This window comes from Calonectris borealis, chromosome 12 (genome assembly GCF_964195595.1).
Source record: "Calonectris borealis chromosome 12, bCalBor7.hap1.2, whole genome shotgun sequence".
Classification (NCBI taxonomy): Eukaryota; Metazoa; Chordata; class Aves; order Procellariiformes; family Procellariidae; genus Calonectris; species Calonectris borealis.
Genome location: NC_134323.1, coordinates 21010395 through 21036748, shown reverse-complemented (window position 1 = coordinate 21036748; position 26354 = coordinate 21010395). Strand labels below are relative to the sequence as shown.

Genomic DNA, 26354 nt, shown 5'->3' with positions numbered 1-26354 from the left:
GTGATGAATACGTGCCCTTATACTATTAAGGAGAAGCCACTCCAGAAAAATCACATATGGAAATTCAGCTCGGATAACCTTGGCGAGAGGAGCATCCCCCCAGACCCACGACTACGTTCGGTCTCACCCGACAACGGCTTCCGAGGCATTTTGGCTACTTGCTTCGAGGGGGAAAAACTCAATTTGCTCTCCACCGTGTGCAGCAAAACACAAGTCTGTCCTGAGCATCCCCTCCCTCTTTTCTCTCATTCCTCCTGTATCTCCTGCTTCCCCGAGCCTGTTTGCGTTCGTTAGTAATTGCCTTTTCCAGCCAGCATTCGGAGAAATGCTTCAAACCATTATAACGACAATCAAATCTTGGCATCGCTAATTCTGACGGGGCTCATAATGCGTCTCAGGCCGGTTGTGATTTTCCTTAAAGCCAGGTCCTGGAGTCAGGGGAAATACAGCTTTTCAAAAGGAAAGAACCAAAGAAAGAAATTTCTAGTCTTCCTGGGAATGGGAAGCGCCGGGTCCGCTGGAGCCAGGGAAAGTCCAGGGAGCATCATCCCCTGGCTGAAACAGGGCCCGTAATGTTGCCCAGCGCCGCTGAATCCCTGCGGATTCGGCCACCGAATGGGGCCAAAACCGGGATGAGGCTTTAGCACAAGGGATGCGAAACCCATTAACATATCGCTCGGCACCTTTATTACAGCTAATGTGCTCCTCTCACAAAGCAGAGTGAAATCGGGCTAATGCTTATTCCGCTAATCCGCCAGCGCTCTAATCCTCGTCGCAAACTCTGTGATCTCACCCCATTTCTCAGCCGAGCTCACGGGAGTAAGGGCTGATCCTCCGGCGCTCACAACTGGCGCTGTGTGCCGGTGCCGGGTTTTGGGGGGCTGCATCCCTTGCGAGGTGTGGGAGATGCTCAGCCGCATGGGATGAGGCTCCCCATGGATCGGGGATAGGAGCTGCACCAGGAGCGGGGATGGCGCAGGATGGGACAAGGCGAGAGCAGGGTTTATTTATTTCCTGTGAAATAAATGATCAATCCCTTATTCAGGCCAGGGAAACATCTTGCAGACCCAAAGTGATGCTCTGAGCAGGAAATCGTATCTTTATAGGGATCATCTTGGTGCGAATATCTGCAAACCTTGCTCTGGCTGTTCACTCATTCATGGAAATTCATGATGCTCTGCTGTATGTTAAGAGTAAGTGGAACCTCTTCAGGGAATAATTCTGGGAAAGGAGTGGCTGTTCTAAGGGAATGCTCATGCACCAATTGCAATTTTTAAGGGTTTTTGATTCAAAGGCCAGAATCTGTCTTTGAAAAGCCAATATCAAACCCCAAAATATAAACACTTGCCGTTCAAGTGGGTTTTTTTTCTCCAAGCTCCCCCTTTTTGTTAACAAATACTTTAATTGTAAAAGTCAAACAGCTTATTGCAGGGGCAAACTACCACCAAGGCTCTCCTGTAACTATTGCAAACTCCTGCAACAAAAATCCTTTCGTGGTCAGGACTTCAGTCAATGCCAAAGCCGGACCCCAAACAGGCAAAAACTGCAAAATCTCACAAGACAGATGCTAAACCACAGTGTTGCTCCCTATCAGACCGTCACCAACCCCACCTTGCCCGGCTCCTGTATCTTCAAGTAATGCCTACATTAATACAGATCATTCATCTACATCAGCGTTACCTGACTCAAAGCATTCAAAATTAATCAGATTCATTTTAAAATCAAGGCATTTTTAAAAGAAGGCATTTTTAGCTCTCGTCTGCTGGTTTCCAAGCCTGTAAGAATGACTTTTCTGCAATAGTCTGGGTGGAAACCTTGCTTCAAAAATGAAGCTGAAAATCTTGCAAAATCACATGATTCCACAAGCTGGAGCTTCAAGGAAAAAAAATGTTCAGCTAGAGGAGCAGATGTCACCCAGCCACGAGGAGCCCCATGGGATATCAGATCACATGCAAATATCCTGAGATTTGCATTAAAAGCCATGAGAAAGCCACCCCAGCATCCCCAGTGAAAGGACATTAAAATTGTGCTTCAGGACTTAAGTCACCTTCTATTCTGGGTGAGGGAGAGGGTGTAAGGGGGTCAGACTGCCCAGGGTTGGGGTCCTACACCATCCCCGGGAGATCACGCGCTGGATAAAATGCTCGAGAAGATGGAGCGAGGGTCTAAGTCTGCCTGGCGATTTCTATCTCACGTACTTTTCCCCAGGGTCAAAATCCTTCTTCCTCTGTCCTGAGCTGTACCTGAAACTAAGCAGCATGTTCCAGTGAGATAAGTAATTACCATGAGTTCATATCATTTATTTTTAATGATGCTGGTCAGAATCTTCATTTAGTATTTTGATTCATTTTTCTATGTTCGGCGGGTCCTGATGTTTCAGTTATTGCTCTCCTATAACCGCTGTTGCACTGCAAGCATCTTCTGTACCAAATCCAGATAGCAAGATGCTTCATAAACAAAGTTCATAGCTTTTTTTTTTAATTAGCAGGTTCTTAGGGGGTTATTAGGACCAGCTAGGGCTGTGGCTGGATTCTGCAGGAACCGGGAGGATCGGGGATCAGGGCGCATTTGTATCTGCTTGTTTCCACCCACTATTTAAAGTGCATCAACAATTCCTTCCCGGCAGCAAAATAAGACGAGGGCTGATACTTTTAAGGTAATTCTGACATCTGCGCTATGAATAGATCGCATGGAAATTTGCCCTTGCTAGTTGGTTCCCTGCAGCTGTGGAGGAACCCATGAAAAACCCCGGTACGGAGAGCGGCACCGGCCGGTGGTGGTTCACCCACACCCGCTCCTCGGCTCAGGCGAGGGGGCTGCGGCCCCTTCCCGGACAGGCAGGTCCCCCTGCAGCACCCCCCGGTCCATCCCCCCCGGAGCGCCCCTTTATGCTGGCAAGAGCCTTGTTTTTTGCAAAATATTTCCTGTTTTTCATCTCCTCAACCACTTCAAAGCCATTTGGTTGGTAGCTGCTGGTGCACTTGCTAAGAGAGCGGCTGGAGGTGTCACCGGTGCGGCGGCAGCGGTGCGGCGAGCGGGGCACGGAGCGGCCGCGGCTCCGGCCCGGGCAGGACAGGCTGCAAGAGAACCCATGCCGGCAGCTCCCACCGCACCGCTTCCCTCTCCCCATCGCTTGCAAAGTACGAAAATTTCCCAGCCCGGGCCAAGAAAACCCACTTGCCTACTCACACGGTGCTAACAATGAAAACACTAATTATATTTCACTCACCTATCACAGGGATGATTCATTTAGGTGAGTGGGCACGGAGGATTACACAAGATGAACACCACGATGCGACCAGCCGTCCGTTTTGGGGTAGCCCTCCCGAGAAACAAGGCTGCGTGGAGCACGTGGGCAGCCGGGACGGGGCGAGGGGGTGGCAGCAGGAGGGGCCCGGCACGGCCCCGATGCACCGCGGACACCTCCAGTCCGGGGAACCCCTGCGAGCCTTTCCCCGAGGGCCGGCTGGGCAGCGGGGACCCGAGAGAGGGGCTGGTCCCCCCCCCGAGCCCCTCTCCGGTCTCGGATCCCAAACGCTCAGCTGGGGAGAGGTGGAGGGAGGAGGAAAAACAGCTTTGGCAGGGACGGAAAGGGCAAAAGCAGATTTGGGGCTTCCTTCATCCATCCCATCATATCCACCCCCACAACCACGGTTTCAGCAGCAAACCCCAAACCCAATGCACAGCCCTAGGATCTGCACAGCAAGCCTGCAACAACTCAATCAAACTGTCCCCAGCGTAAGATCACTGAGTATTTCCAAAGCGTCCGTGGAGTTACAGAAGGGCAGGAACCAGCTGAGAAGTCTCCTGATCTCCAGACCTGCTCGGGAGAGGGTCTCCGGTGGGAGGAGGTCTCCAACCCCCTGCTCCAGAGAGGTTCCACCAGCTCCAGCAAGGGCGACGGCAGCGGCTCCGGCTCCCATCGCTGCTGATCCAGGTGGATGCAGCCCCTTTCACCTGAAGCAAGGGAGCAATCCTGCTCCTGCTCTGGAGCCGGGCTGAATCAGGCCCAGCAAACGAGTGGTGCAACTCCAGCATCCAACAGAAGCAATCCTCAGGAGCCTGGTTTACGTAATATCGGGGTGCCTCTGGATGGGAGCAGGAGGTGGCAGGGATTTTTGGCAGAAAGATAAAGACCTGTGAGCGGTATTGTGGTTTGGGGGGGCCCGAGTGAGCGCACGGGGGGAAAGACGACGGTGCACGCGTGTGCCGCAGGTGCAGGACTGTGGGTCGGGCGTGCAGCGGTGCCAGGGAGATTTGGCAAAGTATGGGCTCCTAGGGGAACGGTGAGGCTGTGTTTGCTTACTTGGGCTCTGTGCAATAGGTTTGCCTTGATGGACACGTATCGGCACGGCTCAGGGAAGGCGGTTCGCGTTCATCCGGCGCGTGCATGGGTCAGAGAGCGCTGGCGCCGGGTTGGGGGCAGACCACGTGCGTGTGGGTATGCGAGCGGAGGGGCGAAGCGGCGTCTCGGCGTGGGGAGGAGAGGCGTGTGTGCATGGCGATGAGTGTGTCCGCGTGGGAGGTGCAAGATCTGCAAGCTGCATGTGGGGGAAGCGTGCATGTGTGTGCGTGTGGCAGGCGTGAGCACCCGGCGTGGGGAGGGGGACGGTACCCGGGGCGGCGAGCAGAGCCAGGACGGCGGCGGGGGGGTGGCAAGGCGGCTCAGGCCACCGCATGCCATAGCCCACATCCAAGCCCAACGCATTAACACGTGTGCATCAGTCACGCAAAATATTGCTCCCCAAGATAGCGCTGGCGACGGCTGGTGGGGCGTCGAGATTTGCCCTTACCCACTTTTGTGCAAGGAAATGGTAAAATTGGGAGTGAAACCCATGAATTCTGGGGCATCTCGCTTCCTGAGCCTCGCTGCGCATTTAGGGACCCATCCCCTAGCCCTGGTTGATGTGCTAAAAAAAAAAATATGCAAGGGATGAATATTTATCTGTGGGTGGCAAGTGACAGATGCTGGGGCGAGGATTCTAGGATACTTCAGTTTGATGAAGGTAATAACTTGAATAGATTAATGAGAAACATCCTTCCCAACAGTTGCCTCCCCTGTGCAAGAGCTCCGCAGCCACCCTTCCTGCACACATCAGCCTCTTGTACCCAACAGCACAAAGTTCATTAAGGTTCGGTGTCCAAAAGGCTGGAGATGCCAAACTTTGGTGTTTTCCACCCAGAATGGAGACTGGGAAAGGGCCGTGGCCTCTGGGGACTTGCAACCGAGTTGGTGAAAGTGCAATTTCGGCTGGGTTCGGTCACTCCGTGGTGACTGCCCAACCGAAATGGGGGGAAAAGCTGGTGTGGAGGAGCCCGGTCGGGGCGTGCGTGGCCCGTCCCTGCTCCCGGCAGCAGGATGGGCTTGGCCACAGGTACCATGGCTCTGCACTTCCCCAGCACGGCCGCCCCCTCCTCCTAGGACGGGGGGAGCAGCCCCCGCCCTCGTCTCCTCCTGATCCTCCTAAAACGATAAACACGCAGCAAAGCTTTTCGGTCCCCCAACACCGAGAAGCCGGGCTGGCCTGACAAAATGGAAGAAAAAGCTCTTTGCTTCTGGTAGGTTCTCAGAAACGGTGGAACTGCTGGTAAGCCACCCCAATTTGGAGGTGCTCCCCCGGGTTCCCAAAGAGCCGCCGTGCTGCAGTTGACGGGGAGCGTGCCGGGGTGGGGGCACGTGCGTGCCCGGGGCCAGGGCCAGCCCTGCAACACCCGGCCCTCGGAGACCTGTAGTTTGTCGAGACTTCTGTCTGCCTTCCTGCAAACCTCCCCGGCAGGGGCTGGGTGCCAGGAGGGGAGCGGGGCGACGGCACCGGTGTTGGGAGCACGCTGAAACCCCCCCCCCATCCCCTCCTGACCGCTTCGAACGTGGGAGACCGCGATTATTCTCTGACCAAGCTTTATTCTCAACTGAAGGACTGCTGGGATTTATCGACGGCTTGCAAACACACACTGGCAGATTCCAGCTCAGACCCCAGCATTATTCCAGGCAGCTGAAACAAAAGGTTGCAGCTATATTTTCCTTTAGGAGAAAGCCACCAGCAGAAAATTATCATTAAAAATCAAGAGATTGTTCCACCTCTCCCTTCGAGAGCATAAAAGAGCAGCTGCAGGTAACGTTTAATCTTGCCTCCCTCTATAACCACAAAGCAGCAAACTGGGTTTTCTAGAGAAAGGTCTTGCAGCACCTTTCAGGAAGGCTGCGATGGAGCTCATCAACGCTGCAATTTCCTTAATGTAACAGTCCTGGAAACCGCTAATGTCTTTAAAAAAAAAAAAAAAAAAAAGCAAGCCTGCTTTAGATGGACACATTTGCCAGCAAAACAAGGGGGCAGCGCTGCCGAATGCCCCCAGCTGCCGGCAGGTAGGCCTGCCTCGTATTATGGTGGCAATTTAGATGGAAGTAGCCACAAAACATGAGAGAGGATGATACAGCCACTTACAGCACAGCACCAGCTGTTTCTCCTAGTTTGGCCTTAAAGCTTGTTAGTCCAGCAATTTTTTTTTTTTTTGATCGTTCCAATTGGGTTTTCTTGTTTTTTATTTAATCCTTGTTTCCCCTCAACATCTCATTAAGCCGTGTTGACGGCAGAGAATAGCTTTGGTGATCCCTCTGAGCCCCTACACTAAGCATTAAGCCGTAAACTAGGAATGTAAGACTCTTGTCTGAATTAAAGTCTTTTGCCTGGTATTATTAAACGTGGGGCTGCGTTTGGAGGGGCTGCAGGGCATGCAAAGACCCCAGCCCCTCACTGGAAGCATTTGCAGCGCCAGAACTGCACCCACCTGCCCTGGATCCCCCCCGCACGCTCACCTCCCCTCTGCCCCGGGTTGCTTCGATGCAAATCCTACAGGTTCCAGTGGTGCAGAATTGCGAATCCCATGGGCAACTCGGGTCGTCTCCCAACGGCTTGGCCCTCCCTGTCCTCCAACCCCCCCTAGGCGAGAGCTGGGCGTCCCCCCACCCGCGCAGCTGGCTCCCCTCCCCAAAAAGCTTGGTCAAGGAGAGGGGGGGAGGACTCGGCACCCAGAGACCCGCTGAACATATGGGGCTACCTGTGGCAAAGAGCTGGGCTGATGCCCTGCTGGGCTGGTTCCTTATCTCCTGCGGGGTATGAGCATCCCTCGCTCCAAACTAGCAGGTTGCAAACTCGCAGACTCCTGCCCAAAATCAGGGTCCCCGTTCGGAGGCTTGGACCCCCATGCCACCGCCCGCCCCGGCCAGGAAGGCATCAATGCAGCACCTACCTCCATCCGAGTAGGTCTCTGTCCCGTAGCCATCCTGTAATCCATTGCTCCAGGTGCCTTCGTACTTGGCCCCATTTCCAGTGCATTCTCGGACCCCGTACCGTCCCTTAAATCCATGGGTCCACTCTCCTTTGTACACCCACTTCCCCTTGCTCTCCATGCCAATGCCATGGCGCTTGCCCTGCGCCCAGGTGCCCTGGTAAGTGTTGCCGCTGGGCCAAGTGTAGACCCCCAGCACCTCAAAGCCGTGACTCCAGGAGCCCGAATATTCACCTTGACCCTTCGGGCCGGTACAGATTCCGTGGCCATGAGCCTTTCCGTCCTCCCAGCCTCCACAGTACGACCCTCCATCGTCAAAATTAAACCTTCCCCCACTGGACATGCATGTAATTCGGTTTGCAAATCCCCCAAAAGGTGAAAAAAAAAAAAAAAAAAAAGGAATGCAGAAAATAAAATGCGAACGATGACTTGGGGAAAAAAATATAAAATAAAAAAAAAAAATCAAATCAAATCAAACTCAATCGAAATCATGCACCAGATCCAGGGAGCTGCTTAAGCCAGTTTCTTGTGATTATTCATTCTCTGGGAGTATGTTCAGGATCAGTTCTCTCTTCCCCTGCTGTGGAAACAGTATCATTAAAAAAAAAAAAAAAAAAAAATAGCAGCAAGAACAGCAGCAGCTATTGGGTTTTGGTGCAAACGACTCCACCTAAAAACCATCCACGGCAGGGAACGGGGGTGGGGGGGAGGAAAAGAAAAAAAAAAAAAAAAAAAAAGAGGCCAAATGCCAAGAGAAGGAAAAGGCAAAATAAACCCCAACGTGCTTGTCGCAGCCCCGCGCTCCCCGGGAGGGAGGACGGCTCAGAGCCCCCGCGCTGCCCTCCGCCCCGGGCCGCCCGGCCGCCCCGCCTGCCTGGGGCGCAGGGCCGGGGGGAGCGGCGGGCGCGGCGGCATGGCGGGGCCGGGCGCGGCGGCGGGCGGCTCAGCAGCAATGCGGTGCCTCTGCCGGCCTCCCGCCCGGCTCCCCCGGCCTCTCCCGCTCCGGCCCTCGCAACGCGCACGCACCCCGCGCCCTAAAAACCCGCCATCGTCCTCCGTTATCACACCCCCCCCCCTCCTCCTCCTCCTCCTCCTCCTCCGCCCCCAGCAAACCTCACTCCCGGGGGGACCCGCTCGCCTCGCCCAGCGGATCCCACATCTTGGCCGGAGGATGCTCGGAGAGAGGTTGGACGCTGGGGTGAGGGGCTGGTGGCGGGGGGGGGGGGGGCAGAGGACCTCCGCTGGCCCCGCTCTCCCCACGGCCTCCCCCCTCCTCCCCTGGCTCCCTACGGGGATAAATCCTGCTTATTAATGAGCAGGGATCCTGAGCTTTCTGCTCTGCCTCATCTCCCAGCTCCTGGCTCAGGGTGGATTTAAAGAGACAGGAACTGCGTCGCCTTCGCCTCCCCAGCAAGGCCGCAGCCCCCCGCAGACCCCCACCACCTCGCCACAGCTCTGGGATGCTCCTGGATTTTTATTTATCCCTTCATCTCTCCCCCGCCCCATTCCTGCCGCTCTCGCGCTGCTTCTTCAATGCGACGAGGGGCGGACGTCCCCTGCCAGACCCGGGGGTCCCCATTTGCAGGTGGGTGGGGGGGGGGGACAACGGGTAAAGGGCAAACGCCTTGATCAGCGCCGCCAACGCCAAGTCTCCGGGCAGACTTTGCTCCGCGCTGGGTCCGGCACACTGCAACTGCAACACAAATTATTTATTCATGAAAAGGCCGTGCTGCCGCTCGGGGTTTATGGCAGCGGTCCGGGCTGTATCCCCTCCCGGCTGGGCTGCTGCGCACCTCCGTCCCCTCCCTTCAACACAGAGCATCTCATCGGGGTCCTGCCTATCCATCGGGAAGGTGCAAAACGGCAGGAGGCCCTCGCCAGTCCTGTCCGCAGATTTATTTTTTTTCCTGGGATTGCTGAAGATGTGAAATCCTCCCCAGGCTGTGGCGACAGCTCTGGAGCACGCGGGATCCTGGTCCGGCGACGCACCCCCTTGTTTCTAAGTGTGCCAAATATTTGCAGCATCGGGGTGTCTGTGCGGGTCTGCGTGCATGCATATATATATATTTGTATTAATACATGAGGGTATTAACACACACGTATTAAAGGGGGAGCTCTGTTTAACAAAAATTAAAAAGATGTTCACAAGTGCCTATAAAGCAAAATCTGTGCAATGTATGAAAACACAGTTCCTCCGGAAAACCTCCGGCAGGACTGCCAGGCGCACCGGCTCGTATTTGCATCCTGCCATCGCCGCCGGCGTTACTGGAGAGCTAGTTTTGAGCCAAGGCTGTCGACTCGGATTTGAGACCCGGCTTGGCCAGGACTCCAAGGAAAAAAATGAGCTGTATAAACCCTGGCGATGGAAACCTGCGGGATTTAGGCACGTGCATCCCCACTGGAAGGGACGGTTACGCTCAGTACCTGCCTCGGTTGCCCACCTAGTAGGAAGTTTCAGACCGCGTCTTCCCATTCAGGCTTTTTTTTCGATATGGATGCATTTTCTTGTCCATCCATTGAAACACATCACCACCCTTGTCTGGAAGAAAACCCTCCTCTCTCTCAGAGCTGGAGGGAAGAGATGCAGCCAGAGTGGGTGGAAATTTTCCCACTGAAGCATTTTTTTCAGTTGAAAATATCTTTTCAAACTACACCGAGTCCTTCCTGAATGCAAGAACATTATACATTGGGGTTTTGGGGTTTTTTTCCCTAAAAATCCCACGCTTCAGGTACTGCATTTTTTGGCAACTGTAAACTTCCATTTTTTTCATGGAGAGAGACTGGGTGGAAACCCCCAAACTTTCCAAGAAAAACACTACAACAGAAGTTGCTTAAACGCGTATAAGAATTTTGGCAGAGAAAAAAAGAAATTCCAGCCCCCTTCTGTTGTTTTCTCAGTAGTTTTACATGGTTGTAGTAGTTTTACATATTAATTGGCATGGTAATTAATGGCCAACTATTCCTTCTGTGGAGTTAAATGGGGTATAGAGACCAGAGGCTAATGCCTGTGCACGGACCAAGGTGCGATACACCTCCGACCAACGCGGGATGCTGCTCCTAATAAAATAGGTATTTAAAATAACAGCTTGTTTAATGGTACCTGGTGAAAAAGAAATCACCAATAACGATCTGCTGAGGAAGCAGAAAGAAGAATGAGATTTACTAGTGACAAGTGCTAGCGCAGGGCTATCAGGACGGTGCGTGGTTTTAAAATGAGTGTTATTTTAGGAACAGCACCTTTGTGTCTGCCGAGGGGACAGTTTCTACACTAAAAATGCAGCCACGTGTCACATCTTCTGTTCATGACCTGATTTAGGTTTTGTGGTGTGCCTGTAGCCTGTCTTGCTGCCCTGTGGCTGGAGGGTTTGGTCAGAAAGGGCCATCTTGGTTATTAAAGGGTTTAAGATGGGCTTCAGGAGGCTCCGAAAATTGCCAAAAGCCACGTTGGCAACCAAATGAAGAAGATTGTGGGAATACCAGATGAAGGGGCTGGATGGACAATTACAGATGCCAGGGTGATCGTGGCGTGGTGGCCGACCACGACACAGCCTGTCCCTGAGCCTATCCCCACATAAATCTGGTTTTCCCAAGCTTTATCCAAAGGTCAGGATTTAGTTTAAAATAAAAACTCACGCCCCAATCATCTGCAGTCCTTACTGCCCTGGGGAGTCCTTTCCAGACCAGTTCATATTTCCTCGGCGCTGCTGATGTGCGGGACGCTGAGGGAGAGGAAATTCCAGATTAGATTTCACACCAGCCCCAAATACCAGCGGGCTTTTCCCTCTGGAAGATGCTTTTGGTGCCAGCGAGCGCAAGGTTGACCTCCGCAGACGCTGCCATGCCGGGGCTGGAGCCGGCTGCCCTTAAACCGCAGCGGGATTTCACTAATTCTGGAGACATTTGGCTAATTCGGCAGACATTTGGCTAATTCTGGAGACATTTCCCCAAAGGGTACAGACGATGGTAGATAGGGCTGTCAAGTTTTTTTTTTAATAATCTGGTGCAGGTGTGGATGAGGGGAGTGAGACAACGTTTGGGATAAAAGAATAATGATGAAAAAATACAATAAAAACCAAATCAGCTTATGATAAGTAACTGAGCATGGATGGGGGAAGACAAAATAGCATTGGGCAGCGGGAGCGATGCAAAATATAGAGAATAAAATTAGCACCTGCCTATTCCTGGTGTGCCTTGCAGACAAAAACGCTGGTGGAAAGGCACAGATCTCCCGTGGATCCCATCCCGCCCTTGTGTGCAGAAACCCCCCTGGCTCTGCAAAGAGCGGGGCAGAGCCCGGCGGAGCAGCTCAGGGAGGGATGGGGATGCAGCAGGCAACGGGGTTTGATGTACAACGTGGTTCAGAAAGACAAGTGCAGGGCATCGGGGAGACCCAGCCTTCGCAGGAAACCTGCTGGGACGTTTGGCTACGCTTAAGAAAGAAAAAAAGCTGCCACAGAGCAAAGGGAGAGAGAGGATTAGCTGGAGGAATCCATGCTGCTACTGCATCTCAGCGTGAGAACGGCAGGACGTATCTCTAAAAGTCCAGCTGCCCAGAAAAACATCTCCAGCATCCCAGGAAGGCGGGCAGCTTTTTCCGGGAATTTGATCCTGCAAAGCACAACAGAGGATGGGGAGAGGAGGAGGAGGGACGGCGTGCTGGCCTCCCCGAGCCCAGCCGCGAGGTGCGATTCGAAGCCTTCTCAACTCAGTGGGCCACCATCCACGGGGGAGGATGTTTTTCTGGCACTAGCAGCAGGGCTTCGCAGGACCTCACAAATTGCAGGCAGCTCCTGGGGATGCCCAAATGATGCTGAAGGGGAAGCATCAAAGTGATCTTAAAAAAATCGCCCCTATTTCACAGGGAAAGAAAGGAAAAAGGCAGCTAAATGTGGAATTAAATACCAGGTTGTTTAAGCGGTGTAGGGAGGTTTGTGTTTTCCCAGGGTGAGGCCATCCGTGGTGCAGCTGTAGAGCTCAGGTGACCTCCATCCCAAAGGGAGAAGCTCCTGGGGGTACTCTGGCCAGCCAAGCCAGGGGCACGTTAGCCTGGTAACATAACGGAGGAGGAACAAGGGGACCACTCCACGCTCGCTCCAAAAAAAGAAAAATACAATTGGTAAATCACAGGATGCAAAGAGAATTAACTGCAGCGGCAAAAACCACCGGCACAAGGTGGAATTGCTGAATACACACCATACCCTGCTCCCAATGCTGCAGGGTGGCGGGGAGGTTTCTCTGGCCGGGGTATTGCAGCCCTGCGTTATAACCACCTTCTCCATTTGATTTCCACTCGTGCTTGGAGGTCTTGATCTGCTGGTCCTGACCCACATCCCACTGGGACTGGTTTCGGAGCAGATATCTCCTTCTGAGCACCAGCGGTCCCAGGCTGGTTCCAAGTCATTAGCAAGATGGAAATAAATGATCCAGAGTGTGTCTGGATCAATATCCCGGGAAATAAAGCACGAGGCAAGAAGGGTCTGCAGCAGACCACCACGCTGCAGCAGGGACTTGATACAATCTGCTTCTTTAAGCAGCCACATCCATAATATCTAATAAAAATCTTGTGATCACTGGGGATTTCAGACCGAGCGATGAATGCTGGAGGTCCTGAGCTGCCGGTATTAAAATATCCTTAGAACTTCTGGAGAAAAGAAAGGTAAGTTCTTAATGCAAAAAATATTACCTCCAACATGAGGGAATTCCACATTCAACCTCGCCCTGGCAGGTAAAGATGAATTTCTCTCTGTACTAGGCGCAGGCGATCATGGCTTGATCACATTTGTTGTGTGCAAATGAAGTAAAGCTCAAAGCAGTAATATATATATATATATATACTTAGCACTTTAAAAGGTCCTGTTTCACAAAGCAGAAAATAATTACGAGTCAGATCAATTTAGAGAAATTTAAGTGAAAAATGTGTTGAAAAGGGAGAACCCTTTAAGAATTTTTTACCCAAAAAGCAGCAACACAGACAGAAATTGTTGTTAAAAAAACCAACATGGCTTGGAAAGGAAGTGAAAGAGCCGCCAAGACTAACACATAAAATATAAACACACAAAAAGAAGAAAAGGGAAACTGGTAGTAATTAATAGACCTCAGAAGCTGGGGAAATTAAAGACAGAAGGATATTTTCCAAGATTTTCAAGAAAAGGAGCCTTGCGTTAGCAGTGGGCCGATACTACACAGAAAGGGGTGATTTATCGATAACATCGAAAAGGCAGAAATGCTCAGTGCAGGTTTCTTCCTGGTATCTGGTGGAAAAAGGACAACCTGCTAATGAAATACTTTCCAAGAGTACATAGGAGGTACGCGGAACAGCAAGCTGATGGAGCTCGGTATTTTTAAGCAAGCAGAGCTGAATAACTTGCAAGAGTTGTAAAGGAGGTGGCCAGGGAGCTGTCTGGATAGTTAACGGTGATTTTCAGTAGGTCTTGGAACGGTCATTGAAAGAACCAGAGGACTGGGAAAAAGCCAGCGCCGTGCCCACGCCTGAAGGGCTGAACTGGCCGCCGCCGATTTTAAGCCTTTAAGCCTGGGAGGGACCTTGGACAATTAATGGAACCACTAACACTGAACTTGATAGAGGATGAAAAGAGGGTGATGTAATGAACGGCAAACAGGAGTTTGAGGGAAATGGGCAGCGGTGAGCTCACCGTCTTTCGCCGATGAGGTTACGAGGGCGTTAGGTATAATGTTAGATAACCATACCGATGCAGTATCTGTAGCTTTCCGTACAGCCCACGCGATGGACTGATTGGGAAACAGTACAAAATCAACAGGGCCTGCATTAAATAGATTAAAACTGCATAACTGAGAGGGCTCACAGTCCAGCTGTAACCAGCGGGTGAGCGTCGAGCAAGCGTGCGTCCAGAGGCATCGCAGGCGAGCAGCTTCGGGCTGCAGCACGCCCGGATCAGGTAAGGACTGCGGTGGTCTGAACACCCTGCCTGTGGCACCAGCATATGCAGAGGAGCTAAACACTGGGGTCAGAGCAACCTGGCAAGAAGAAAGAGGAGGGTTTTATTCTCTGTATCAGCTCAGAGCCCTGCACAGGGGGACTCTCCAGAAAACACGCCTCTGGCAGCAGGGGTAGGAGTCAGGGGTCAAAACCCCCCGGCTGCTGCGGGGTCCTGCAGCAGCCGGAGGGATGGGACGCCCTCTGGGATGGGATCAAGCTCGATACGGGTGTTTTTAAATAAACAGGGCACCTCCCACCCTGGCTCATCACTTTTTTTGAGGATTGCTCGTCTTGCGCGTCCCTCCTGGGCTTGAACGGGTGGTACGGCACCGCCTCGCCACCACCACCGAGCACAGCAGCCAGAGTATTCCCGAGGTCTAACCACATTAGATTGAAATATGCAGCTTTGGAAACTGGAATGATTTTCATTTTTGCTTCCCGCTCATTTCCTCCCCCAGTTAATTGAATTCCAGGAGTATAAAATCACCTGCTGTTGTCCCCAAGTTTTCTCTTATCTACTTGGTCTCTAGCTAAATTACCCCCAAAACCAATTAAAGAACAGAATGATATTGCAGCAAGCAGGACTACTGCTAATCTTCCGGTAGATTGTAGCTTATGAAAGTGATTGAAATGGTTGGAAATTACATTACTTGAAGGAGGTCAGCCTTTGAGTTGTAAGTAGCATTTTTCTTTTTTAATATGTGGCTGCTTCAATGCTAATAATCCCTCACAGGTCAACAAAAGTCAAGACCCGGGTTAACCAGAAAGAGAAACTCCTGCGTGTCCTTGGGTTTAATACCGGTTTGCAAAGAGCTTAGGAGAAAATGATGAAACGTTTTGCATTCTGCAGTAACGCTCACGGTCTCAGAGGAAATGGGTTTGCAGAGAGAGGAAGGACAGGGATGGCTAATGGGCATGTTACAGGCATGTGTACAATAAATTACTTTGATTGTCTTCTTTGTGCTGGGCATGGGCTAAGTGCATTTAGTGGTCACTGAATGTATCGCATTAACCTGCTGCATACAGTATGTGTCTGTTTATCCCGCCAATTACTAGAAATCTAATCAGCTTTAGCTGGGTAAAAATAGAGCCAGTTTCCGTGTGGAAATCAAGAGGCACAAAAACGGCAGCAAAGAAGCTGATCCTGATCAACTGAGCACATGGGAGGGAAGATTCGCAACGCTGGGAGGATGAAATGTGTTATGATGCTTTCTTCCTCGTGGCCAGATGGATCTTTTCCCCCAGGCCTGTATTCTCCCCAGCACCCATCAGGCAGCCTGAAGGAAGGAGCTGGGGAGCGTGGGAACCGCAGGCAGGCAGGCAGAGACCTCCTCCGAGCACCGAGGTTTCGTGGGCTTTCAGGAGCAAAGGAATAGGGCTGCAATCAGCTGGAAGGGACAAACGAGTCGAGACCGATGCGGAGGAGGCAGAGGTGTGCACGAGGTATTTTGCAGAAAGGGCAAAGAAAGATGAGCAGGTAATACAGGTCATTTGGCATTCAGGCTGGGGGAAAAACCATGTTGCTGCAGGTTTAGACAAATTAGTAGATGGATGATGACCAGATTTGAGTTCCTACGTGCTGTGGAACATACCCAGCAAGTGTATTGGTAAAATCAACCTGCTGTCCTGTGTAAAGGCCCACAAAGCAAGTATCATACAAGGAGAAAAAGAGCAGTACATGGCTCCGCAGGTGGTGGCATCTCATCCTCCTTCCCTCCCTCCATCCCTCTGTGACGTTTGCTGGAGGACGGAGCTTTTGCCCGCTGTGATCTTGGAAGCCAAAAAATAAAGCCAAGGGAAAACAATGTGATTTCCCCCCAAGACGTCTCATTTGCCCTTTTATTTTACTGGATCACCCAACAATAAATGTGCGTCGAGCTGTTTGTTCATGATAAAACCCAGATCCTTCTCACGGTCATCGCTCTGCAAGACACAGCCTGCCACGCGGAGTGGCCCCGCTTTGCCCTTCTCATCCCAGGTGGCAAACCTCTGCAACTGGCAATACAATAACATGATTTATTTGAAGGGACTTGGCTTCCCCAGCCACCCACATCTCCCCGTATTTTCCACCCCGCTAGTCTGCCCGCCGCTCTCGTGGAGGTCTGGCATACCCCTTGGCACGGCGGAAAATCCAAGGTGACTAATTTTCCATAGCTGAAAGATGCTTGTAAATAAAACCGAGGTAGCCAGTCTTAACCAAACAAAACACGGCCCTCATTTCAAGCCTCTGAATTTTATGTCTGAGACCAAGGAGCGGGAACGCTGCTGATAATTAAGGGACATCTGTCACCCGCGTGTTCCTGCTGGTTTTGTCAGGAAATGCGGCTGACATAATGTGAAGAGAAGAAACCTGCTTCGGGAAACGACTTGGCGTGCTGGTTTCCATCTTCATCACTGCCACGTGCAAAGGCTGCTCCTGCCCGCTGATGGTGGAAAGGGCCAGGAGAGCTAACGCGGGGCTCGCCAGCCTGCCCACCCGGGACGAGTTACCTCCCAAAGCTTTGCCAAACCTAGTGGCAAAAGCCATGTCTGCTCCCTCTGTCCCACCTCAGTCTTGAGACAGGCTTCAACCTGCGTGAGACTTAAAAAAATAAACAACTTGGAGGGTGGGGTTTTTTTGTTTTGGGGACATTTGGGGTGTTTTCTGGAAGGAGCTTGGTTTTTTCCAGCTTTTCTTAACAGCCACAGAAAGTCACCTTTTTTTAATTCAGAAAGCTCTCATAAGAACTCCAGGACTTCTACAGCAAGTATTGGCCAAAATGGCTTTCTTTTTTTTTTTCTCAAGCTCCCAATGGACTGAATATCAATATCTGATTTTGCCAGTGGGGAAACTGAGGCAGGGACCAACGACACGTTTTGGCAAAGATCACACAGAAAGGCAGCACCACTGCTATCACACAGTCACGGTCAGAAAGAAACACTCGCTCCTGTGGTCTGCCCCGTTGGAAAAGTTGCTGCTTCTGAACCCTGGGATTAGGATTTGCTCTTGATGGAAGAAATAAGGCTCCTTCCCCGTTTTCAAGAGAACAGAAGATGATCGGTGCTCTGCAGCTCATCGTGCGTCGGTGCAGCCGCTCCTGTTGCTAGCACGGACTACAGGAGTTTTAGACAGGGTTGTCCTCTCCGCAGGATCAGCAAAGCCAAACATTAAGCTTAAAACCATGGACACTCAGGAATCAACCAAGTAACGAAGTAGTTTGGCACCTGATTAGAAGGAAAGGATTACGTTTTCAGTTTAATGGAGATGCTGATGTATGAATTTCTATGTGAATAATGAATGTTTGGAAATGCTTTGAGCATTGCAAACGGTAAGGACAGTGTATTTTCCTGTGTTCAGAAAGCCAGTGGCAGTAGTTCCCAGAATTGGTTGGACTGTAGCAATAGAGATTTATAATTCATAACAAAGAAGAAATGTCTTTCATTGAAGCAAGAACACACAGCGATGTAAAAAAGTTGATGTTGTTCATATTCTTTTCTCATGAAATACCGTCACGCAAGAGTGTTCAAGGATCTTTTTTTCTGAGCAGATAAACAGCTATGGAAGGATTTATTCCCTATTTGATGTAGTTTTTCAAACAAGGTTTCCTTCTTACGGCCTGTTTTGAAGGAGATTTAAGCAGATGCACTGTGCAGTCTGGAATAGCGTACATAGACTGTCTAAACACATGAAACTCCTTTGCTTCCCACAAGCCGGAGTAGAAAGCTATCCTACACATTTCATGCGTTGCGTTTAAAAAAAAAGCAAAACACAAAACAAACCTCCACAAAACTCAAAGCCAGATCCATGGAGTTTCAAGATCTGCTTAAGGAATCAGCAAGCAGGATTCAGGAGTAGTTAACAACAGACTGTATTACATGGTACCTATTAACATGGGATAATCCGGCAGGAAAAGAAAGGGCGAGGGATAAAGGAACGTCACCCTAGAACAGCGAGACATTTAGAAATCATGCCACGAGAATCCTAAACCACCAGATTAACTCAGCTGTCCCTGCCAAGCGCCACCCCGGGCACAAAGCACGGGAGGCAGCAGGGACGAAGAAAAAAGGGTACTTGGATTTTCACTGTGTTGAAACGCGCACCTTGGTCCTGCCGAAACGGAGGGTCCCAGGAGCACTCGGTGCTGATAAATCCCAGCTGGGAACTCTTCCGAAGTGGGGGAAAATTTGGATTTGAACTTAAAATCCACGGCTCATCCCAGACACAATGGGATGAACGGAGCTCCCCGAGAGGAGCGGAGCTGGAGGCCACCTTCCCTGTCCTCCGTCTCATTCACTTCTCACCCAGTCTCATCTTCAGCCAGGAATGACATCTTCCTTGGGCTTCCACCTCCGAGAAATGCTCCTTTCCTCACAGCCACCCCAAGCTCCTCCTCTACCCTCTGCACATATTTGCCAGTATTACTTGACCCTTCCCTCCAAACTTCCTTCGTGATTAAAGTCACCGGGATTTTCAAGAGCCTGTGAATTTTGGACGCTTAATTCTGGGGAAGGTCTCAGACTGAAAGTCAGTGCCAAATGAATACCTGCTTCAATTTCTCACTTCTCCCGAATGCCCCAGGGCCTGCCGTCTTCATTAGGAAACCAAAGAACATACAGGGGTCTGAATTTTTAAAGTAAGGGGCCCAAGTCAAACTCTGGAGTTGAAAAGCCTTCAAGTTATTTGTTGAAAGTGAAAATTTGGAAGAAACTGGCTTTCAAGCCACATGTAGGTACCCAACTGATTACCAGAGCTGCTGAGCACTCAGTTTTGGTCTTCAGCTCTGAACGTATTGATCCTACGTGCTTACACATAGCTCTGGAGTGCTGCAGAGCATCCTTTGCTCCTGCTGACATGCTGGCAGCACTCAGCCCCGTACAGGATCTGTCCCTCAATCTGCGTACAAACCTCCAAAATTGCAACAGCCTGCTTTCCCTGCTGGGCAGAGGGTGGCAGAGGGGCATGTCCTAAAAAAGGGGAAATCACATCCTGGGAAAAACCAGAACCATCTGAAAGGAAATCCTGGCCCAGCTGAAGTCAATGAAGGTTTCGCCACGAGTTTGAACAGGGCTGGGATCTCGCTCTGTCTGCAACGGGCATCTGTTCCAGTGTCCCAAAAAGACCTCTTTAAACAAGAGCAGGCTGCCCATGGTTTTCATCAGTCTCAAGTATTTCCTATGTTTATTTTCTTGGCCAAGCCCCAGATTTGCCAATTGCTGTACTGTACACTCTGCCGGCCTGCGCTCCCGCCGATGTAGTCAGATGTCGTGAGTATTCTCCCTTCCTATCCTAAACTGCTGAGCTCTGCCGCTCTGAGCCATGAGTCCCACCCCACGCTCCTCCCCAAATACCTCTGGAGTTTATATTTAAAACCTGTGGCGTTTATATTTACGCCACAAAACGCTTCGGGATGGTTTTGGGAAGAAAGACGCTCCAGCAATGTAAGATGACACCATCTTTCAGCGGCTCTTTCCACGAGGAGGTGACTGCCGCCCGGCAATTTGCTATTCCTGTCCCATGAAATCAGAGCGCTTCAGAGGTATGAGAGGGACCGGAGACTTGGGTGCGGGGTTTCTCCTTGCCCCTTGGCCGCGGCAGCGAGGGAGCAGTTGGAGACAGGCTGCCCATAGAGGTCCACCCGAGCTCCGCGTGGACCGCGTTTGAACCACAGTTTCCATCCTTGCGACACCAGGAAAACCACCGCGACCAAAAGGATGGCCTCAGCAAACACCAGCACACAGCCAAGCGTGGTTTTATTGCAAAACTGTTGTCTCAGACAAGCCACTTGCTCCTTTACTACTCCTGTTTTTTCATCTGTCAGCTAGAAATAATTGCCGGCACATGATGCTAACTTTCGGGTCCAGAAGGACCAGCTTCTTCCCAGAGCCGGGAAAAAACCAGGCTGCGTGCTGGCTGCTGACATAGCCCTCACCCACCCACCACTGCTGCTCCTGCTTTACGCTGAAATCCCAGGCAGGAAAGCACAGATCAGTTTTGCTGGTGAGCCTCAGGGTCGGCCCTTCATCCCATCTGCTCTGAATCACCCACTGGGGCTGGGACAGGAGCAGACGGCTCCAAACCCTGAGCCATGTTGGCTGAAGTCCACAGGAAAAGCTGTCAGCGTGTGACGCAGAGCCAAGCAGCGCTGGGCTTTGGGATCTAGACACGCTAGCCTTCACTTCCCACCACTGCTGTTACCCATTGCTTTCCAGCCACCGGTCCCAAAAAGCTTCATATCCCCTAGTTAACGTGCCCACCAGAAAGCCACACGCTCCAGGAGAGCACTGTGCTGGAAGGCAGATGGGGAAAGCGAGGCACGGGGACGGATCTGCCCAGCATTGCACCGTGAATCACTGCAGGGGCAGGTCAAGGACAAAGATATCTCCTAGTCCAAGGATTCACCTTGCTTTTTCCATGCCTTAGCAGCAGTGTGTCCCCCCGCAGCTGCACCAGGCATAAAGACAGGGACCAGCGTCCCGTGTGTGGCCATCTCAGCTCTTTCCATCGGTGGCCTTGGGGGCAGGAAGAAGAGTCAGGGTCTTCACGCTGCCGGGAGTGATCTGAATAGCTTCACTGACACTTTTTCCACAAAACTATAGATCTTGGAATTGTTTTTCCAAAGTTCAAAACTAAAAAAGGAGTCTTTAAGGCTGCTCTGCCGTGCTCTCTCCCAAAGTCTGCATTTCTTTGCAAAAGCCTAAATTGGGAGGACTGGGTTGCTTTCCCTTTTTAAAAATTTGTCTTATTTTTTTAATCTCATGCTGTTAAGACTGATCTCCTAATTTCTTTGGATTGTCATTTTTTAACCCTGTAGATGGTTGTTGCGAAGAATTTAGCAACACCTGTGTTGAGAAGTGGAGACCAAGTCCGGCCGGTTGTTTCGGTGGTCAAACCCACTGCATTTTGAGAGCTGGAGAGCTGCACACACCCCTCCAACCAAGGAAGGGTTAAGCTACTGCTGGGTGTCTGCTGTATACAGCACAGACCTGAGGCTATTCTGCCCCTCCAAAGTGGTATCTCTAGGATGGAGAAGCGGGTCTTGACGTCGTAGCTGAGGTTGGGTGATTTTTGGCAGACTCAGACTAGAAGACGAGGGCCCCATCCTTTACTGTCTGTCCTCACCACTAGACCTGGAGCACAAGAAGTGACAGCCATACAAACTATTTTTTCTCACTAGTACCACCTGTCCTTTCGCTTTTTGTAGTTAATACTTGCCTTTTTTATGAGGATTTCCTATTCACATTCAAACAGTGCCCAGAATCCCTTGGCAGCGTCGGGATCCCATGCCCTCCACATTCACTTCTTCAAAACACATCTCTGCCCCGTAAAACACCCACCATGCAGATGAGATCCAGGAGAGACCCCCGACATCTCACAGTTGAAGGGCTGGGAAGCGCTGCAGGAAGGTTTTCCTTTTCTGAGAAGGGACTGATGACGCAGGGGTCACCCCTGACAAGTGTCAGTCACCCCTTTCTCTTACAAGCATCCAAAAGGATGCCTCAACCCCGCATATATGTATTTTAGGCCTAACAACCCTAGTTCCCAGGCTGAGCAAAGCCAGCTCTTTGCACGTCCGTCCTGTTGTCACTACCTCCTGTATAGGGACAACCTGAAGTGGGGAATGCTGGACATCACTCCAGTCTCATCAGCACGTGAAGCCCAGGAAAGACCTCTCCCATCCCCAGCTGATGCTCCTCAGTGTGAGGTGGGCTTCGTCTCACCGAGTTTGCTGCGGGCTGTCACCTGCCGACGGGCTTTTGATTTACAGCTGCCACATCAACTCTTCCCCATCTGCATTTCAGCATGGCGGTGGAGTTACTTCAGCTGGCCCGGCTGGGCAGTACAAGGATTGGATCCCAAAATGGGCATGGATTTGCCTGGTCCCAAAATGTGCAGGACAAAGTCACGTTTTCCATGATTTCTGGGGTCTGCAGCAACAGTAGGTTCCTGGCACCCTCTAATGGAAAAGATAAGTCACTGAATTACCATTCCCTCGGTCTGTGAGTCTTGGCTCCTGCATTTCTATTTTTAATCTAATATCACAGTAATAACTTCTAGCCAGGCACGATACACCCCGTGCCGGCACGGACCCGGAGAATGTGCTGAACAAATGTCAAGGCTGCTCTGGGGAAGGAGAGGCTGCCTGGTGATCACCCCCCAAGCCCTGGAAGCCAGCGCGCACAGGGATTCCTGCTTTACTTATGGAAATGCAAGGGAATAGCTAATCAGCTCTGACATTTGTGCCTTGTTCGTGAATTTAAGACACATGCTAGTAGGCTAGTCCTATTACATTGCCTGTCCTTTCCTTTCCCCCTCCTCTCCCTTGGCCACATCGATAGGGTGGCATTTTCCAGGATATTTTTCCAAGCTCGGCACCATGGAAGCATGTCAAATCTCAGCCCAGGTTAGACTGGACTCTGGAGCTGGCTTGAGTTATAAGGTTTTTTTAAAGCTTAGCTCTTGCTAGAAAGTGACACCCATAGCCAGAGAAGTTCTGCACGCAGCCCTTTGGCAGAGCTCTTGAAAGATTTATCCCCGGGTGGTGGGGGACACCTGACATTTAGAGGCACGGAAAAAGCCCGGGTGGTGGCAAGCACAGCGTTCCTGCGATGATCCGGCAGCCTCGCACAGCCCATGGCCAGGCGGAGGGGGTGTCACGCTGCCGGCTTCTGGCATCTCATGCAGGAGCTTGGCTTCGGTCTGAGATCCCTAGATGGACCGTGGGGAAGGACTGGCTTTTCCTCGGGTGGCTCAGCGAGATCCCTGCCCCAGGTAAAGCATGGCATTTCTGCCAAGTGCGACTCTGCCCACTGCTGACCTGCCAAGAGAGGATGCAGCGTTGGGACCCAGCCCATCAACCACGCTCTCGTCCTTTATACACTATACCCAGGGATAAATAAAATCATTTAAATAACTGTTTAATACAGTAAGATCTAATTTCCGGAAAACACCGATCCATACCAGTCGCAAAGCTCTGAATTTATTGCAGCGTGCAGGAGGTTTGCAAACTTAGCAGCGCGTAAGGTGGTATTTCCCTTGGCAAAAGGCTCTCAAAAACAAGGAAAGCGAAAGAAAAAGGCAAACTGCCCCAAGCCTGGCAAATACGCCATTGGTGACACCAAGAGTTTAACACCCCCATAGCTACCTGTGCATCTTTTGTCTCACAACAGAGAGCAAAAACCAGGCTGCAAAGTGCCAGATCATAAAAAAGCATAGAGGACCGGCATCCCCTGAGGGCTAGCTGAGACTGTCAGACGTATTTTACTGGTAAGTTTAAGGCACTGTTGAGCAGAGACCTCTGGAAGTGAAAGCTAGTACTCAAATTCAGCAGGTCTCTTCTAAAATCCCTTTAAAATCCTTTTACTTTTAGAATCCCAGTTTCCACAGCAACAAGACACACAGCTCTCTGCGGAGTTTAGGGCTATAAATAAACCCTAGATTTATAGTTGTGATATTAGCTATGAGGGCCTTAAAAAATTGTATGTGGTAATGAAGTGAAAGGATCAGTGCTGAAAGGAAACAAATTTAATGAGGAAAAGATGGTTCCTAACTCGGTTTAGCGCCTAGCTTTGAACAAAGGAAAGCCGACAAAACACGCCGCCTGGTAAGATCCTGCCTTTTCTAAGGGTTGTATTGATTTCAGTCAAATTGTTGGAAACGGTGCCTTCCAACCTTCATTTTACATACGTTTAAACTCTGTGTTTACTTGGTCGTCTTAAAAAAGAAGGCGAAATGGCCATTAGCCATTGTTTTCACGGCCTTGCTGTTTCTGGGGAAGCAATTAAGCAGCTAACACTGGGCCGGATTTTAACAGCCTTATGCATATTGAACGTTGCCTGCCATGCCAGTGACTCCACTGGCTCTGCTTTAGAGAGCATCCCCATTTAGAAAAGGACTTCTATGTGTGCTAACTTTAAACACATATTTTAATCCTAATTGCTTTTCTGAACTGGGACCGTTGGCTGCTGCGGGACTGCCTGCAGGGGAAGACGCTATTCCACGAGACGCAGTCAGAGGGCAGGAATTTGGTCTGCTGGATCTAAAGAAGTGCTGTCCTTACCCCTTGACATCAGCGTATAAACAAAGATGCAGTCCCATAAGGAAAGATAAATATTAGCTGTGTTAGAAGCAAAGAGGAAATTAAATAACTATCACATGGCATAAAAACAAGCTTGTCAGGGGAGAGAGAACTGGTGGTTTTGAGCTTGCAGAACAGATTTGTATACAGTAGTGAGGAGGAGGAGATGAGGAAGGAGAAGAAAGGAAACACAAATCAAAGAGTTATTTGGAGTTTCCTCTATTACAGACAGAAGGTCCCTGTTATTCAAACAGATGTACCACATGTCACCAGTTTTCTGGTGTTTGTTATTTTAAGGATGGTCTCAGGAAGAAAATAAATTCCACTCTAAGGCTCCGTTATATCCATTTTAGGCAGTCTGTGGAGAGAAGCCCAAAGAGCGGGGCTGTGGAGATTCCTCCCGGCTGAGCTGGTGGGACATCCTCTGCTCTCTCCCCAGCAGGCAATTTTACTGAATTGCTGGGGAGGAAACCCACCAGCAGCTCCACTTTGGTTGGGTCAGGTTGGGGCAGAAACCCACCAACAGCACCATGGAGCTGCGTTGCTGCTGCTTATCGAGGGATCAAAACAACTGGGAGAAAAACGATGTCTGTTACGACATGGATAGACTTGGGCAAAATCCAGGCAAAACTTGCACGTGTCTACGTGTAAATGGGAAGCTGCTACCTGGCCAGCAATTCTCTACACAGTCCCCAGTGAAGACACCTCTGCCTGGGGCTGGGGGGACAGAAGGGTTCTGCAGCGAGACTGGGGTAATTCATTTAAATGTGATCCCTTCAAGTTCAACCTGGGATCTGAACGTCAGTCTGGGTTCTCCCTGGCCTCATCACCAGCGGGAAAGATTATGTGGATGATGGTCTGCAGTTGTGCCTCTCCAAATCAATTGGCTCTGCAACCCAGAATAAAATAGGAAGCAGAATGACACTGCAGTCTCCCATAAGCAACACCAGAATCGGGTTTTGCTTCTCCTGAAGGTGTTGGCTTGCCCATGGTAAGAAAAGTGAGACATAAAGCATGTTATTCTGGTCACTAACACAAGTAGTCTGACGGAGAGACCGATGCAGACAATATCGTGTGCTACAAATCTGAAAGCAGGACAAAGCAGCCTGCTATTGAGGTGAGCCTTGTACGAGGCAGCTCTGACGAAGGCACATGCACCAGTTTGAACTGATGTATTTTTCTAACATTGCCACATTCAGAGCAAAACTGTGCTGTAGGAACTTTTTGGTGGGAAAGAAACACCATAAACATTATCCTTACACAGAAAAGAAATTAAATGCCCAGCTGCAAGTTCTGAGCTCAGAGTGCAAACATTTAATTCCTGCACCTTCTGCCCTAGTGACATTTCTGGATTGATTCATGTTTTCCAAAGGGCTTTCAAGCTTCTGTGCTCCTCGGTACCAGCTAGTCTGGATAAAAGCAAAGCAAAAGAAGGCATATGAAAAACCTTCCCCTTCAGAGAACACATTGGGCATAAGACACACACTCTGGGACTGACGGTACATTTCTTTTCCTGCGATTAATTGATCATCACACAAGACATTTTAGAAGTAGCCCTTTTAATAGAAGACACAAAAAGTTGGAATCAATAAGCAATAGTAAAAGAAAAAAAAAAAAGGCATTGCAGAGGAAGCAGGCACCAGGCCCATTCTCTGAGGGCTCTGTCCTGCTCCCACTGAAATCAAAAAGAGTTTTGGAGTTGGCTGCAATGGGAACAGGAACAGTCCTTAAGGCACTAATTAGTACAGCTGGCTGAATAATGCATAATGAACAGTTCATTCAGCTAATTTCATCTCTTTTTCTATTCATGAATTGCCCATGAACCAATCCCAATTTTCTCATTTTGGTCGTCATTCATAAGTTATTTGTGGGTTTCTTCAGGAAATCATCCCCAGCGTGCAATTCCAGCGCGCATCGCAACATGTAAATATTAGATGTTTGCACAGAAGTGTTTGAAGTGTGGGGCTAGCAGGAAGGGCAGATGACATTATCTCTCTCGCCCGAGCTGATATTTCTGTAACCAAGTGTACCATGAATTTCAAATGTTGCAAAGA

The 26354-nt window shown here is 50.5% G+C and overlaps 1 protein-coding gene across 1 annotated transcript in view; it reads right to left on the bottom strand.

The window, feature by feature from the left end:
• JPH3 (junctophilin 3) overlaps window positions 1-8360 on the bottom strand; it is a 60037-nt gene extending 51677 nt beyond the window's left edge. Inside the window, exon 1 of the mRNA XM_075161561.1 lies at window positions 7249-8360. Within this exon, the coding sequence (XP_075017662.1) occupies window positions 7249-7630 (382 nt within the window). The 5' untranslated portion in view covers window positions 7631-8360. The remainder of the gene's footprint in view (window positions 1-7248) is intronic.
• Between the last annotated feature and the right edge of the window lie 17994 nt (window positions 8361-26354).